A 14,690-nucleotide genomic window follows, 5' to 3' on the forward strand; every position below is an offset into this window, starting at 1 on the left:
AGAGAGAGAGAGAGAGAGAGAGAGAAAGAGAGAGAGAGAGAGAGAGAGAGTGTTAAAAAGAAAACCATTATCTGGGGAATGATTGCTAGGAAAGAAAGAAGAAAAAAAAAAACAGACTTTGCTAATGAGCCAAACTCTGCACGGTACTACTTTGGTTTTTACGTTGTGAGCAATCAGATGAATATAGACTACTTTCTAATTATTTTCTAACAAAACCAAAGGGAAACGCTGCAGACCTGTCAATCATGTATTCAATACTAAAAATAGTTGTGGCATCATTAGATAAGCTGCGAGGCCTGCTTAGGTAAGTCATTAAGAAAGTCTCAGAATTAGCGAGAAACTTAATCCTGTAAAACTAGAGGCTTCATTCGTTTAAACTGCAGTGAAACTGCAACAGTGGGGGGGGGGGGGGGGGGGGGGGAAGGGTAGCCCGCCTCAAAGTTGTTTGACCGAGAAGTAAACAAATTCTTTGTCACACGCTTGAATGATGCTGGTTTCATTTCATTTTCGCTTGTTTGTTTTTGTTTGTTTGTTTGTTGTTTTTCACCAGCAAGCACAGTACAGGTTTGAATCGGGGCTTTACCTAAGCATGTCATCTCCTATCAAGTACAGTTAATAAGAACAGCAACCACAACCACAAAATGAGAGGAGAGATAAGAGAGAATGCAGAAATATTACAATTATCATTTTTGAGAGGACATCAGTTTGTACGATAGAGTCTTATACACAAGGTAAACAATGCTGATTTTGACTCAAAAACAGAATGACGCTTATTTCAATCAAAAAAACACAATGAATTTGAATTTTACTTAGGAAGAACATCAAACAACAAGCTGGATACATCTATATAATTTCAAATAACACTTGAAAACACACAGAATAGATATATTTCTTTCTTTTTTTATTATTTATTTACAAACACAACATGAATAAAAAAGAAAACATGATTTCTGTCTCCTTTGTCAATAAACATGTATGCTAATATGGTAAAGCAAACACATATGGTATACCGCACTGATAGCATACATTAACCAACAGACATGATTTAACATGTAAATTAGCATACATAGTGCATGTTTCTGAAAATGGAGATTATTGCATTTTAACATGTATGTAAGGCAAATATAAGCCAAATAAAATCATACTACACGTAAAAGAAAACAAGAACACTCCACAGCAACAAAGAAATATTTCTCTTTTTTTTTTTCCTTCAACCACAGGAATCACTACCACTATAACATCACCAACAAGAGAGATAGAAGATAGAACAAAACACTCTCAGAAGATACTTGAGGGTGACACTAGAAAAAAAAAACAAAAACAAAAAAACCTTGGTCCTGCTATGTTTTATTTATCATTTTCTACATGTATCGAAGAGAAACCGACGCGAAGGAATCAGTCCGTTCTGGATTTTCATAGCTTGATGCTTTCTTTTTTCTCTCTCTTTTCTTCTGTGTATGAAACATTCCTAGCTACTGAACAAAAAAAAGGTCAGAAGTTTTTTGGGTAGAAGTGAGGAAAAAAAAACAAAAAACCAACTGACAAGCCTCTGATGTGAGTGCATTTCTGCTGCCCACTCAAAGACAATTTGTCTGCCCTACAGCACCAGTCTCTGTAGCTGTCATGTAGGGCTAATGGAACTCTCTCCTTTAGTAGGGGTACTGCTTCTGTTTCTTCCCAGCGAAGCAGGCTAGCCAGGTACACAGCAGCATAGCGGATGCAGCCCCCGCACCGGTACAGTAGTAGGCCCAACCAATCTGACACGAGCCTGGAAACAGTAACACACAGAGACAGGTTAGCATGCTAAAAAAAAACCCATCTTCAAGAACAGGCGGCGATTCTACTGCCCCTACCCATTCAGCCAAAAGCGCGTGTTACTTTAGGCATTTCTAAGCAGTTTGGTGATTGGCTGATTGATCTAATCAGCTTATGTTGGTCCTAAAAACTGTGTGAAAACGATGATTTTTCATGAGAAAAACAGAAAAGAAAATACTCCCCCCCCCCCCTCCCCAGCATTATCATATTGCCATCTCTGTGTGAAACAGGGCCTAGTTTATAGAGACCAAGTGAGAAAGTTGAGGGGTGCTTTATTTAAAAAAAAAATAAACAGACTGCTGAGCTGATGGGTATGAGTCAGTTGAGCGTGTTATGTGTTTGCTCTGTCTGATTGTGACACCCATATCCAAGACTTCTGTTAAATTTGCTACAAGCTTTCAAATTCTACGCTCCCCTAAAGACAAAAAAAAAACAAAAAACAAAATCCCATTAAGTGAAAATGGCAATGCTGGAAGCTGTATTTAAGACATTTTTCAAAGAATTTTCAAGTGAACTTTTGTCACAGAAACGCTTTTCAGTTCTCGCTGTCATAGCACGTTGCATGTTTTCAGAAAATGCCACCAAGACAGTGGTTAAGCAACAGTCTTTTATTACTGAACCAAATACCTGTAGAACAGTGTCAATCTTCTTCCGACATACAGCGCTCTCGGCTTCAGTTTTGGTCAATACGTTTCTATTTGTTGTTGCTTACACAGTGACAGTTCCTAGGCTAATACTGCCTAAATTTTAAGAAAAGTATTTCAAATCAGACCACTGCACCTACCAACAAGAAGAGAACAAAATAAGCAAAAAAAAAAAAAAATACCCCAGAAAAAAAAAACCAAATATGAAACGCATATGTAAGTTACAGTTATTGAAGTCTTTTCGTATACACTGTGTCATCCCAAGAGGCTGATTACTGCAGCTCCTGCTCTGAAGATGAGGTGACAAATCAGATTCCTTTACATTATTGTACTGTGCATAATGACAGAGCAAACTCTAGGAGAACTTATTACACCGTCCAGGCTGTACTCTTATCCGCTACAATGGAATTCTCCGGAGCTCGCTGCGCGGTGTTGGAGACGTGACTGTTTCTTTGATCCTACAGTAACTAACTCCAATTCGGCTTTGGAACGCTCTGGGGCTAAGAACTTTCTCTTCTTTCAGACATTTGTCAGAGTCAGGCGTTTTTGAAAAAAAAAAAGAAAAAAAAAAAGAAAAATGGTCATTTGTACATTGTAGTGCATTGTCCCTGCATGTGTTAGCAGAACAAGGAGAGTCTGTGAGCTGAGCCACAGGGCTGCGAGTTTTTTTTTTTTTTTTTTTTTAGAAGAACTTTTTCATATTTATGAGGATCTACAAAAGATGAATAAAATGAAAGGAGAATAGTCGTCGCGTCTGTTTTCCCATGCTGAGCATGCTTTAGAAGTTTTTAAGTACAAAAAAAAAAATACCAAAGTTAATTTTATCAGATTCACGAAAATGACTTGCAAACTGAGCACGCGCTAGATAACGCTCCTACGGATTACGCCTCCACGTAATCTGTGTATAAGGAGTCTCGTACATGCTTTAGATAGATTATGGTTTTCCCAGTGACACACAGTACATGTAAGGCCTACTACTTTAGCTTTTGCCTCTCTTTGTATGTGAGTGAATCCAAAGGCATTCGAGATACCGCGGGGCGCATAACCGCGAAGCACGAAGAGGGGGAAGATCAAAAAGCACGAGATGCTGTGCAGCTGAGACGTTTCTCTCTCTCTCTCTCTCTCTCTCTCTCTCATCAGCCTACACACAGAGACAGCTGCTATGGCATAATATACAGGGACTTTCTAAGATACATTAAATAATCTCGCCTTTCTTGTGACTGATGCAACTCTGCTCTTCGAAGTCCTTTGAAATCCTTTAGATCTCTCGTGTTGCTTTAGAGGTTCACATTTTTAAATGACTGATTTTGAGATATACAGTAGAAACACACTGGTAGATGCAAGTTGGCGATCAAATTAATACGAGAGACGTCTCCTTTCTTATTGTGATCCACTTCATTCAGAATCAGTCATTTTTCTTTTGTATGGTATTTCTATTAAGCATCTACCACAGATGTTCTGAGAGATCAGTGAAGCAGCCAGAACCATATTCAGCTAAGAGTGTGCTGTAAGTATACAGGAGAAGAGTCTGCTCTCACTGGCCTGAGGTAACTGGAACTCCTGCTGGTGCTTTTTTGTGAGGATGATACACTAAGCTTACCCAGTTCAAACTGGTCAGATCTGTTGTCACATGTCTGCTGAACTTCTTCACTGTCCCATCCCAGAGGGTAGAGAGCACAACCGGAGCAAAGCAGTCAACAGAGGAGAAGGATACATGAGCAGTCCTGAGAATCAGAGAGAAGAGAGAGATACAGAGAGAGAGAAGAGAGGGAGAGAGAGAGAGAGAGAGAGAGAGAGAGAAAGAGAGAGAGAAAGAATTCAGCAATTCAGCTAAGACAATAATGTGCAAACATGGAGTAGATGCTCATTCATATTTGATAACCCGTAAATACAGATTTCAAAATGAATACTTGTGTTTCTCTCCAAAGCCTGCAGGCATGAAATTCATGAAGAACGAAGAAATAAACAAATAATGGAGACAGTAAAGAGACCAGAAAGCCAACCAACTCCACTCTATCTTTACAGTTTTCAACTCGCCATGCTTTCGCAATCTTTCAACTAAAAATTACAAGCTTCTCCTTCCAGACGTCCGAGAGTAATAATACATAAACTGCATCCGGGAACAATCACCTTTTTTTTTTTTCCTACGCTGCAGTAAATCCCTGACTAGACATCCAGCCAGAGGTACCATGGTTTACACTCAGTCCACAGACTGGAAGACCTCAGTTTAACTGTCAGAATAAAAACTCTGCAACACATAGAATTAAGTGACTTTCTGAAAGATTAGCTCGGAGCCAAGCCCCTACACGGAGCTCTTGGCGCGGTGAGGCTTGACGGGATATTGCCGGGCAGGTCCTCCAGTAACTGGTTCTGCTATCATATTAGTTTAATCCTTTCCAATTTGTCTCTTGCTGGGCTATCAGTGCTAAGGGACTGAAGGCGGTGAGAGAGGCCCTGCTGCACAGGCTGATTAACCCCCGACACCCAGTAAGGACTTACTCCGCTCTAGTGAGATAACTAACAGGAATTAATCCATACGCTAGAGTGCCATTGGCCTAGGTAATGAGAGAGTATCTGAGACTTGTGTTACGACCAGATGCACACGCATAATGTTTTACAAAGACATTCGTAAACTAACATGGATATGACAAGAACACACACACACGCACATAAACACACAGACCCATACACTTACATAGACACACAGATACACAAGAGCACACACACACACACACACACACAGAGTTTTTAAACTCTTACTAGAGCTTTCACGTTGTCAGCTTTGGTGAAATCTTGTCAAGCCCCTAAAAAAAAAGCTAATCACCCTGTGACAGAGAACTGCAAGGTTTTTTTTTTTTCTTTTCTCTTTTTCTTTTCTTTCACTTTGCGTATGTTTTTACGATTCTGTTGGAGGTAGAGGACATTGATGCATTACAGGGTGTTTTTGTCCCCCTGGTCAGTTTAGTGTCAGCATTTTCAGGGCATGCTCCAGATGATACACTCCCTTTTTTTTTTTTTCCCTTCAATTCTCTGTGGCGCTGCACTAAATCATACACATCCACACAGTGTCCATTTTTCTCACTTCACTGATTTATACACTGAATAAAACATTCCTTTCATTGGCAAGGGATTTCATTCTTTTCATTTTATATAACAGTAACAACGGTCAATGCTGCATTCCATTCTAACGTTGTATAATCCAACATTATACACTGAAGTGCTGATTTTAAGATTCATTTTTAATCATTTGTTTAAGGAGTGCCAGAGACTTGAAGATGACACTAATATTAAAGTACAAGGGATTCAATATTTACTTAATTTGTTCCATTTTTGTCTGATTTTAAAGCATGGAAGTGATAGTCAGTGTCTTTCCCCTCCAATGGGTTGTCTAGACAACTTATAATCAGATGTCAGCATCCATTTTTCCAGTACCCCGCATACTGACACCTCGGAGTAATGTTACAGGCATGTCAAGGGTCCCAGAAAGTCAAAATTCAGCTTTTCTAAGAACTCAAGTGCTGCCTTCTTCTGCCCTTTTTTTTTTTTTTCCTGTGCGGTTTTGCGCTCTAACCAAGACCGACTCATTAACACAGCAGATCAAAGGAGATGTGAGGTCTCTTCAGATGTAGTAGTCTCTCTCTTTTTTATCCATCCGATCTTTAATTCCCAAGTCGATTTTTGATGAACAGTCACCACACCTTCAAACGACGAGACTTCAGAGATTTTGAAATCAGTCCGATAGCCTTCCGTTGAGCGCGGTCCAGATTTTCTATAACGTTGCCGAGGTTGTTTGTTTATTTATTTATTTATCTGAAATAATCATATCTTACGCAATCTCACGGCATATGCCCTGATACCAGCGCACGAGTCTTAGGAGTACAGTATGTTTTGACAGTAATGTATTCGTGCTGAATATTAAGCAAAATCACACATTCTCTTTCAAGTCAATGAGTAATGCCACGAGATAAAGAGGCACGTAATCAGCTCGAAACACCCGACAGCACCACAGAAAGTAAAACAAAAGGAGAGGGGACCGGTGTCCCTGTACAACTTGTGGAAAAAAAAAAGCGAACAAAAAAAAGCGGCCTCTGCACTTAGAAATCAGGGCTAATGCCGTAACTACTGCACCAAAATAGCAAAAAATATACATTTTTCTCCGATTTGCTACGGGATTCTCATTAGCGGCAGGGTTCAGTTATGTAGACTTTGTATTGCATAGGCTCGGAATGGAACTGAATAGCTCTAACGCAAAATGAATAATTCCTACCATAAACATTGTCTAGATCTGGGAGGGGGCTTAATGACACTTTGTATATTAAGACATGTACCTTTGCCCCCGATACTTTTGACTATGAACACCGTAGAAAACACTGGCTCTTGTAAAAAAAGATCTCTCCATCCTTTGTGCTTCTCGATGAGACGACGAGGAGGAAAAGGAGATCCATTCTTGTCTGATCATCAGAGAAAAGTGTAGCTTAACTCTTTCATCTTCTCTTCTCTTTCATGCTTTATTCATTGAACCTTTTTATAATGGGGAGCTCCATTATAGGCTATAGTTTGAGTGGAAAACTGTGTCAGACAATGATGAAATTCCGCGCTAATGTTTTCCACCGAAAGTTATGTGTATTAAGTAAAGGAAATTGGCAAGTGACTTTAAGATTGACATCTAACACGGGGAAACTATTGCACCAACAAAATGGAATGTGATGATGTAATCATAACAGAACCTAAGCTTGAGTCTGTTGCCGTCACATCTGAGTGTGTCGGGCTTAGCGCACGTTTTCACAACACCACATATAACTTAAGTCTGCGCAACGCAGCTCTACAACGTTTCTAAATTTAGGCCACATAGATAAACAGTGCATAATGTTTTCATAAGCTGTCCATGAGAGCAAAATGAACCACTGAGAAGGCGCTGCCTTTTTCTCCAGGGGACAGGTGCTAATAACAATAATGAACACTTAAAACTCTTATACGCTGCTAATGTAGCTATTATCTAATGACACTTTAGCTTAAACAAGCGCTGCTGTTTTCCCCCAAGGGAGTGAAGCTGTTGCATGAAGTAAAATAAATAAAATAAATAAATAAATAAATAACCTTTATCTGAAAATGGTACATGCATGATGGATATGCTAATGTAAGTTATATAACTAGAACGTACCATTTCTATAACATGTGGCCTTCCACGTATAACTATGTTGCATTTTTTTTGACGGGTTTTAATTGAGCATTTTTTTTTTTTTTGGGGATGTTTAAATCCTGCTGAAATCCGATTCTCCACAGTCACTATGTGGGTGAGTGAGACAGAGATGAGGAAGAGGGGACACCGAGGTGGGTGAAGAATACCAAGAAAGGAAGCAACATCTTTCCATGTGTTTACGTGCCAAGGCACCAGCAGGAGTGGGCCTGTGTGCATTAGACGTGCTCCCAGTGCGCATTTTCCACGTTCATCAAAATGACTTAGCCCTGGCCAACAAAAAAAAAAAAAAGTACATTTCTGCTACTTTAGTTTGAAAAAAAAAAAAAAGAAGTTTGCCCTGGACTTCACGGCCTTTTTGCATCTTTGTTCAACGGATGAACGGTGATTAAAGAAGAGGCCAGATAAAGTGGGATGTTTTAGTTGAATAAACATCCAGATGTGTGCACAATTACACTCTTGAAAGGGGGGGGGGGGGGGGGACCCAGAACATGGTCTGAAGCATTATCGCCTGTATGATAAATTAGCTGGAGTGAAATTCGGCTATTTTAGAGAGGCTCTGGAAACAGTAAAGTGCCACTTATGTTTTTACCAACACTCTCGTGGAAAGAAAAATTGGTCCCAACCAATCCACTACTTCTTTGTTTTTGAAACTGATGTGGGGTTAAGAGGCTAGTATGGGTCTAAAATTAAATGAATGTTGACTGAATGTCCACACCAATGAATCTCAGTTTTTTTTTTTTTTACATGATCAAAATCCCTTTAACTTCATGACTAAAACTGTAGAAAACTGACAGCATTACACATTTTAAATAAGACAAACACCTATACAATAGACTGCTGCTTCACACAGAGCCAGGTGGTCATGTGCAATCAGTATTCAGGAACATACCTTGCTGCTTGTATTTATCAGGTTTCTATTGATCATTGAAGCCAACATATGGGAGCTTGGAAGCACCCGACTGAGGATGCGGTCACTATAGTAACCGGCCAATGGATTTAGCTGACAGGCATCAGTAAGGGTGGGTGTGACTCTGTTGATGGTAGTGATGGGACTACATCATCTTTTAGAGGTCACAGCATATCATCAGGTCAAAGTAAGCCATCAAACAGTTAAGTGCAGAACGCTGAGCATCAGAGGGAAAAATCTGACTTGAGCTCTACCGTTGAAGGAGGTTTATTGGTTCATCTGAGTTTAAGCCAAAAACCTGGTAGACTTCAATAGTGGGAGTGTAGAGTCTGTCCATTACTGACTACCATTACTCCCCAACATTACAGAAGAATTCAATATTCAGATTAGAGAGGGTGTTAATGAGTTGTTCTTTATAGTTAATGTCGGCTTAGATCTCTGAGATTACGGCTCATTCAGTTTAGGCAGGTCTCTCATGCTCCAACAAGTAATTAAAGATTTAGCTAACACATTCAGAATACAAAGCAGGTTGGGATCCTTAACAAAGAGGTCAATGGGAAAGCCAAGCACTCATTCAAAGTCCAGGTTAATGGAAGAGCTTTACAAACCTGAGTATAAAGCATAGGGAAACAGTATTGTTGTAGTGCCGTCAGATTCTATAATGGCATATATACCAGTCACATGGTATAGACAAGAGCGATAAACAGAATATGTGTGATGCAGTTTAATGAATGTTTACAGAATCAATCATGACACTTAGGATTACAGAATAAATCTTCTGACACTCAATAACATAGAGCTATATTTTTCCTGACAAGACATGTTTAAGCTAGAACAATAAGCCCTCCACACTGAATTGCAAAGTAAACCCACCATGTTCAAAAAATGAGGTTTCTAATGGGGCAGTCATAAGTCGGTTGATTTATGGTTAAGACTGACCATTTTCAACCATGTCAGAATCACTGGCAGGTGAGTTCTTAATCCAATCATCAGAGGTTTTTGGAACACATATGGTCTATCCTTTATCTCCCTTTCATCGATTTCGCTTTCATGTCCGTGCCATTCGGCGGTTGCGGGATTGTTTATGGCTTTTGTCATCTCTCCTCCCTGGAACTTTTCAATGAGGATTCAGGAATGCTCTACCCCTGCTCTGTGCCTCATACAATGGCGTTCACGTTTATCATTCAAAAGGGCAAGAAAAAAAAAAAAAAAAAAAGGAAAGAGGAAAAAGAAAAAAAAAAGAAGAAAAAAAGAAAACTGGGCTGAGTTTGGAGTGACCAGAGAATGGGAGACATGAATAGGTCATGTTGGAGCTGGATTTAAAGAGCCATTCCTCAGGGCGGAGAGAAAAGAATAGAGAGCGAGAGCGCGGAGTGAAGGGAGGAAGAGAGACTAAAGCCCACCGAAGCAGAGTGGGTGGAGAAGAACAACCAGTGCCTATCAAGGTTGAATAAACCTGCTCAACAAGCTGTGTGTTTGTTTCCTAAGACTCTAGCTAACTGAAGAAAAAGAGAGACAAACTGAATTTAGGGAGGAGCAGGGGAGAGAGCCTGACAGGAGAAAGGAACAAGGGGGATGAGGAGGTTTCCTGAGAACTTTCGCTGGGATCTCAGACGGTCTAATTATTTTTGCATTTTCTATTGTTCCGTTCCTGGCTTTACAAGATTAATTTTAATGATGCGTTCTGTCATTGCTGTCCCTCAAGAAAAGGAAAAAAAAAAAAAACGCATAGAAGAGAAGTAAACAACTGAGACACGAAAAATTATGGCAACAACATCCAAAGCCTTTTTTAATGAATTTATCATACCAGATGAAAGATTACTTAGAAAGGAATAATGACACATTTGTAAAATGCGTACAGTGGCTATCCACAGTTGCATATTTGAGGATTAGCTGAAAAGCTACAATAGTTTACTCTCTCTATTCTTCTCTGAAGTTCCATAAAAGTCCCCCTTCCCTCCCAGTCCTGGCTCAGCATTTAACTATATATGGTTTTATCATAGACCATGTATCAGAAAACGCTCCCAGATTCTTGTGTCAACAGCTGAACTTAAAGAGTTTAAAATTACGCATTCCATTCTGATGACAGCCAGTTTAAGACAAATATGAAAAAAAAGACTGGTGATTCTGACAGATTTTTTTCTCGTTATATCCACACACACACACACACACACACACACACACACACGCACACACACACATTGTTGGTTACTGGATAATGGTTTTTTTTTCTTTTTTTTTTTTTAAGTTCTTTGCTGTGACTACGCCCTTTTTTCTTTGGGTTTTGTCCATTAAATTGCTTGTTTGTCGCCGTTTCTGTTGAGATTACCTCCTCTTGTTTATACAATGTTTTATCTCTCTTCCATTTCTAACAGGATCAAGGGCGGAATGTCTTGAAAGAGATTATTGCATAGTGAGCTTATCGATGGTAAAGGCTTTGACTAATCCTGTGGGAGCGTGCTGAGGTTTCTGGGAGCCAAGGAAAAGAATCTATGGCAGAGTTGTGAGATGGATGGGGGTTGGGAAGAGTATCCTCGATTGGAAAAGTTGAGTGTTTTTTTTTTTTTGGTGAAGAGGCACTGAAGTTCTGCCTGAGAGTGTTGATGTGAATGTGTGTCAAAGTCTAGGGCACTTAATCCCACTAGAAGTCATGGGGCTAATTAAAAAAAAAAAATCTAAATATATATTAATTCTGATTAAAGCTGTCTGAAGCAGTCTGGGTAATGGACTCTGGTCGGAATGGGATACAGAGACTCAAGAACCGAAGGTCAGAGTTCCACAGTAAGTTCTTCATCTTTCACTTCTCTGTGGTCACTCATAAACTATCCTTATTAAATGATCCCTGCTTTTTTTTCAGTCAGGTCAAAACTCACTCCTACAGCTCCTAAATGTGCCAAGGGAGAAATCAGCGCAGCCTGATTAAAATAACTTGACAGCTTCATTAAGGGAACAGTTAGTAGCTCAATTTTAGCAGCAACTGTATTAGCTGACCACTGCGTCCAAGTATTTTTCACTGTACATTTCAAAATAAACAAAACATCACCAAGGTTGAAACCACTCTTCAAAGGCAATAAGTATTTCTACTGGGTTTGTCAGTTTAACAGCCCCCCCCCCCCCCCGCATAAGAGACAGGTGTCAGTGGATATTTCCCACGGGAGGGGTGCCCACGTCCCCCCTGCTGCTGGCTCAATTTTTTCCATGTCCCCATGTCACTCCGCACCACCCACCCCCACCAGTCTCCACCCAATGGGGGTTACAGTCCTACCTTTGTCCTATCGACCATCTCTCAGTCAATGTGACAAGACGTCTGACCGAACACTTAATAACACAAGCTTTTTATTCAAACTGTTTGCTGATGAATGACTTGATTTGAATAGGAAGACTCACATCAAGTTTTTTGAACAATTTGGAACGAGCAGCTACAAAACAGTGCCATCGTTCAAATCTCACTCTGCTTCTGCAGAATTTTGCCCCAGGATAGAGCTGTAAGCATTCCAAGCCAATTATAATAAATTATAATCATCAGCACCTTTCTGGTAATTCTGCTATAATTGTGTATCAAGAGTTCATCCTACCCACAAGGGGATTTAACAAACAAACACCAAATAAGGAAATGAGACTTCGTTTCAATGATTACAGTTAGCTGGCACTATTCATAGAAGCGGAGCGGTCTTTTTTTCATACGACGGATAACTGTGAGAAAAGAAGTCTCTCTTTTTCCGCACTTAAAGCCCACACTCCGATGAGACTATAGCCGTTCCCCCCTTGGAATTGCCCACAGTTCTCTATCTTAAGACTACAAATTGGAATGACTCTTCTTCTCCTCCTCAAGTCAGAAGTAAAACTGGGGTGGCAGAGAAAAGAAAGTGAGTTAAGAAACTCGACAATGCCAAGAAGTCCCAATTTCCAAAAGCCTCCTTTTAAAAATGCAGTAATGTCGTCTCCCTTCCTAACACTGCTGTGAGAATCCTCAACATGGCGCGGGGAGTAGAAACAAGGGCCGGCTCGGCAAATACAATAAGCCGCCGAGTGATCTTTGGTGCATGAGCTTGTTTCAAAAAGAATTTTGCGTGACACTTTATGATTTTGAAAAAAAAAAAAAAAAACGCTGAAAGCCAGCTGAAGTTTCTAGACTGCAGAAGTACCAGTCATAGCTGCCAGTTCTATCTTTTGCTTTGGAGTGCGTTAGATCTGCACTCCAGAATATGCAAAATGAGAGAGAGAGAGAGAGAGAGAGAGAGAGAAAAAAAGAAAGCGAAAAGTCGAGTTAGAAGTATTGGCAAGACGAGGAGATGATCCTCACTCTGGGACGTGCATCCTGCAGTGGGCCTGCACCGTTCTCATGATCTTCCATTCCTCACTGGGAGTTGAGAGAGGATGCATTTCCGGGGAGGGCGAACTCTGCGTCTGGGTAACAATAACAGTGTACCGAAGACCACCGAGCAGACAGCTATTCTCAGTCCGTTATCGATTTGAGTCTCACCTGTCAATAATAAATGATTTGGTCGAAAAAAGTAAGACATATCATAAATGTTTGCGTATTTTAGCCTTTTCCTTTTCCTGCTCTTTTGGCTATTCGCTGTAAGAAAAAAAAAAGAAAAAAGAAAAAAAAGATATTTTCTTTTTATTTGCTGTTATTGTCAGAAGTACAGCGAGGCCGTCTGTTAGGATTTCTTGCCCCTATACAATAATGTGAGGCCCCTATCCCTGAGAAAAGAATGAGACAGAATGAAGTATTCTTAAGCCAATGCCAAGAATTTAGCAGCTCTTAACTGCAGTCACTGCTCTCTCTCTCTCTGACGTAAAGCAGATTGGTCTCTCTCTCTCTCAGAGCTTTGAATAAGGTTGTCAGAGAAAGTTAACAATGCCAAAACTAACGCAATATGGGATGAGATTTCAGTCAGACAGTGTTCAACAGCACAGGGCCTGCATTGTGCACAGTTCCCAACTATTCAAGAATGGACTGGCCCATGTAGAGAACCATAGAAGGTCCAAGCAACATCAATAAACAGTGTGCAAAATCAAATATATGGATTGAAATCCTTGTGAAGTAGCAGCCAACGGTGTCCAACAATGTTCAAGGTCTGAAGTCTCTCTCTGTCGATATGTTATCTGTGGCAAGAAACACCACATAACATAACCGATTCTGTGAAGTCTTATGTGTTAATTACATACATACATTCTTCGTTCCATGGTAACAGTTTTTTCCCTCTTGAGAGTCTATACATAAATGGTTTATTTCAGTTCAAAGATTGTTTCAGTAAGCTTCTTTTCTTCAGTACAGATCACACTAATCTCAGTTCAGCCTCTGTTTGCAATACATAACCTTTCAGATCAGCACAGTCTGATGACCTGAATGCTGCTTAGCGATAAAAAACAATGTGCAATACCAGGGTTTCCATTTCATGTAAAATTTGTTTAGTAGGCGCAAAGGATTCATATAGATGACTCAGAGTATATATGTGAAAAACAACCTTAAAGTAATTAAAGAACCTGTTGGGCTGCCCAGATAAAAGACAGAATGAAATGCCGCCCCAGTGGTTACTATGCAAAATACATAAATATGCAAGAAACTACTGTTCGTTCCGTTTAACCACAGCACTCGTCAGAGCTACATCAAACTGTCAGCGCTCAGCCTCAGGGCTTTCCCAGGCCTGCTCTACAAACCATTTATTTTGGTTTCTCTCCTCTTTTTTCGCTCCTGTTTGAAGTATGTGAACTAACAGCTATAGGATTGACAGCTGTGCATTGGAGCTCTTTTTACAGAGCAGACGCACCTTTGGGTTTTAAAGTATTCCTGGCTCTAACAGTGATGTCCTAAAGCAAGGTTCTGTCAAAATATAAACAGGACTTCAAATCGGAGGTCTTACGACAAAGACATGACCGGGGGGGGGGGGGGGGTGTCGTAACACAAAGCACCAAAATTGCATCACTGGCATAAAAAAAAAAAGACGAGAGATTTTAAGAGGTTTAGATGCTTATTCGGGAGGCTATGGCTCACCTTATCCTACGAGAGGTAAACTAAGCTGATCAAATAAAGCCAACAGGATGTTCTCTCGAGAAGTTTCGGAACAACTGAACGCAAAGAACGACAGTTATCGCATCATCATTAATCCTTTGACAG

General features: G+C 40.1%; 1 protein-coding gene across 1 annotated transcript in view; it reads right to left on the reverse strand.

The window, feature by feature from the left end:
* Nucleotides 1-1,649: 1,649 nt before the first annotated feature.
* The window catches only part of LOC115814542 (LHFPL tetraspan subfamily member 6 protein), a 36,945-nt gene continuing 23,904 nt past the window's right edge, over nt 1,650-14,690 (reverse strand). Inside the window, exons 2-3 of the mRNA XM_030777428.1 lie at nt 4,060-4,152; nt 1,650-1,768 (exon numbers count right to left, since the gene is read on the reverse strand). Of these exons, the coding sequence (XP_030633288.1) occupies nt 1,650-1,768; nt 4,060-4,152 (212 nt within the window). The remainder of the gene's footprint in view (nt 1,769-4,059; nt 4,153-14,690) is intronic.

Source organism: Chanos chanos, chromosome 6, assembly GCF_902362185.1.
Source record: "Chanos chanos chromosome 6, fChaCha1.1, whole genome shotgun sequence".
NCBI lineage: Eukaryota > Metazoa > Chordata > Actinopteri > Gonorynchiformes > Chanidae > Chanos > Chanos chanos.